The sequence below is a fragment of the Coregonus lavaretus genome (assembly GCF_964263955.1).
Source record: "Coregonus lavaretus genome assembly, chromosome: 31".
NCBI lineage: Eukaryota > Metazoa > Chordata > Actinopteri > Salmoniformes > Salmonidae > Coregonus > Coregonus lavaretus.
Window position 1 is genome coordinate 11,542,909 of NC_140018.1, and position 3,331 is coordinate 11,546,239.

General features: G+C 45.9%; 1 protein-coding gene across 1 annotated transcript in view; it reads right to left on the bottom strand.

The window, feature by feature from the left end:
• Positions 1-525: 525 nt before the first annotated feature.
• The window catches only part of LOC311106765 (uncharacterized protein), a gene marked incomplete at both ends in the record, with an annotated part of 16,606 nt that continues 13,800 nt past the window's right edge, over positions 526-3,331 (bottom strand). The window contains 4 exons of the mRNA XM_084149158.1: positions 526-684; positions 1,176-1,347; positions 1,631-1,719; positions 1,837-2,556. Coding sequence (XP_084005284.1) covers positions 526-684; positions 1,176-1,347; positions 1,631-1,719; positions 1,837-2,556 — 1,140 coding nt within the window. The remainder of the gene's footprint in view (positions 685-1,175; positions 1,348-1,630; positions 1,720-1,836; positions 2,557-3,331) is intronic.

The following is a 3,331-nucleotide window of genomic DNA, read 5'->3' on the forward strand; positions in this document are numbered from 1 at the left end:
TTCAATTTAATGGTTTTATTTCATACAATTTTAGTTATTTACTACCCCTGGAGGTCACTTAATGCCCTCATATGGAGACCTTCAGTGAATTAGTGTAATGCACTGTATCTAGTGATACCTTTAGTCAGAAAGGCATCGTAGCCATAAAGTATGTTTATTTACATAGACATTCAACAGAAAATAGATATAAAATATCATACGAATTTAAATGAAATGGCATTGCTTAATTCTTAGGCCTTCATACCCTGTAAATTACACACATTTGCACATGGATTGTTTTTTTGTAGAGTTTGTGGGCATTAATGCAGTATTATGTTTGCAGCTCGTCATCATCATCATTATCATAATCATCATCATCATCATCATCACCATAATCATCATCACCATCATCGTCATAATCATCATCACCAATATCACCATCATCATAAAAAAGGTGCAAAGACTTCATTGCAGATTGATGCCATGTTATGCATGAAGCCTATGCTGAGTGTTGTATAATATATAGTGATGTCATGTGTATGGTTGTCATGGTATCGTGTCTACGTTGACAGAGGTGAGGATGACATCATGAAGGATGTTGATGCGATCGATCTGGTTGAGTTCTCTGATGCGGTGTTTAAACTCAAACAGCTGAGTTCCGTTCACAGCCACCTTAAACTCGCCGGACGTAACCAAAATCTTCATCTGAAACACAGGACAGACAAACACTGGTGGCAAGATTGTCTTTGCAAAATAACCTGGTTAAATAAAGGTCTGTGAAAGCTACATCTGACCACCTCTCGGACATCGACTCAACAAAAGCTTTCACCAGAAAAAGGAAAATACTTGAGGTAGAGGATATCCCACAGTGCTGATCTATAACCTGCTTTAACTTCTTTATCCCTGTAATTGCCATCACTAGCAGAGATAAAGAAAAACCAACCAGCCAACGGTAATATTAATAATAGCTTACACACTATACTGTTCTATATTCCCTTTGTTAGTCAGCACAGTATAGGCTAGAGTTGTTAGTCAGCACAGTATAGGCTAGAGTTGTTAGTCAGCACAGTATAGGCTAGAGTTGTTAGGCAGCACAGTATAGGCTAGAGTTGTTAGGCAGCACAGTATAGGCTAGAGTTGTTAGTCAGCACAGTATAGGCTAGAGTTGGACTGCTATAAATAATATTCCCACTGACCTCGAAGGACTGTCCTGCCATGAAGGGGAAGCCTCCCTGTGTGTGCCTCTCCTCCTTCCCCCAGCGCTCTCCCACCTTGTGGTTCCTCACCACTGCCTGCTTGCCCCCCTCGTTGAACCGAGAGTTGAGGTGGAAGGCGATGTCTTTACCTCGCAGGAAGTTCACTGTGAACCTAAAGAAGTTAGGATCAATCAATACAGTTTAATTGATCATATTGATAAAAGCACAGGTCAAGACATTAAAATGTGAAAAACCACAGTCATCAGGTTGATAGGCCCACTCTTCCAGGACCGTGATGTATTGAAGGCAGCTGACATTCAATATAGTAACATGACTTATTACATCAGCTGTGTTCAAATAACATACTGGTAATGTGTACTGTACATCCAATGCTTCCACTGGGTATCTCAGGGATCTTATTAATCCCAGTAGACTATGGTAGTTGATGAACTCACTGCTTAGCGTTTGGTTTGACCTGGCCCATGATGGTGATCATCATCTTGTCGTAGATGCCTCTTTGTAGGTTTAGGTTGTAGGGCACATTCTATACACCAACACACAGACATTTAGGATATGGCACTATCTTCACACCAGCACAATGTTTATGTCAATTCCCTCCCTCCATCCACTGACGCTCCCTCCCTCCCTCCTTGTCTCTCACCTGTCCAGTTGGTGTCGGATTCCACTGTGGAGCAGGTGTGAAGCCACCTGGGTCCTGATCAGGCCAACCAGACTGTCCACCTGGGTCCTGACCAGGGCCGAATGGCCATCCAGACCCTGGGTTAACGCCTGGGTTAAAGCCTGGGACTGGCCACCCTCGGGGACTGGGCTGGCTGGGGCCCTGGGCCTGGGCTTGAATTGGAGCTGGGGCTGGAGGTTGATAAGGCTGGGGTGCAGGCTGGGGCTGTAATTGGGGAGGCTGGGGTCCAGGCCAGCATGGCTGGCAGGGATGGGCTGGGGCTGGTTGGATAGGTTGAGGTTGGGTACCAGGCCAGTTTTGGGCTGGAGCTGGGGATGGTTGGGATGGTTGAGGACCAGGCCAGTTCCAGTTTTGGGTTGGAGCTGGGGCTGGTTGGGATGGCTGTGGCCCAGGCCAGTTTTGAGCCGAAGCTGGGGCTGGTTGGGATGGCTGTGGCCCAGGCCAGCAGCGGGTGTTCGGCTGCCCAGGAAAGCAAGGCATGGGCTGGGGTTGAGCTAGAGCTGGGGCTGGTTGGGATGGTTGAGGACCAGGCCAGCAGGATGGGGGCTGGGGTTGGGTGGGCTGTTGGCCGGGCTGTGTCGGCCAGACAGGACATCCTGGTTGCTGCTGACTGGGCCAGATACTGTTGCTTCCCTGGGGGGTAGAACCAGAGGACGGACAGCCACACAGAGCATCAGAGAGCTGGGGGGACAAAATAAGTACACATACATACAGTCAAAGATACACACATTCACACATGCACACTGGTAAGGACACGTATGCACACACTCCCATACACACAGACACGGACAAATAACACAGACATAGACACAGAGACACATAGAGAGACAATTTCCACACAATACTTCAAGAATACTGAGCCAGTTCCTGTCATAGAGTTCTCAGTTGCTAGTTGTCAGTGTAGAGGTTGAAGGAGGGGAGGTACTTACTTCCATAGTATCTGTAAGTAAAGAGAACACAGCATCACTAAATTTTTTCATCTTCATCAGAAATGGAAGCATTAGTCCCTTAACAAAACACAAATCACTATAGCAACTCACCACTGTTGGATCACAGGTCAATATGATTTTCACTTTAGGAACTTGTTTGCTCCAGTTTCATCCCTGATTATACCAGCTGATACTGAGGGACATTAGAGAGGGACTGCTGTTCTATAGATGACCACTAGATGGCCCCAGTGAATTACCTCAGCGAATTAAAATCGGCTCACTCCCTTGATTATTATAGACCAAGTCCCACACTACTCAGTACTCATACACAGAGTATGACAGTAGAAGGCCACCCTAAAGCCCATTGTAACACTTGGGTAAAGACCATTGTAACACTTGGGTAAAGACCATTGTAACACTTGGGTAAAGACCATTGTAACACTTGAGTAAAGACCATTGTAACACTTGGAGGAAATTGTCATATGTACATAATGCATAATAAAGCCCTTCGTAAGGAATGTGTATGG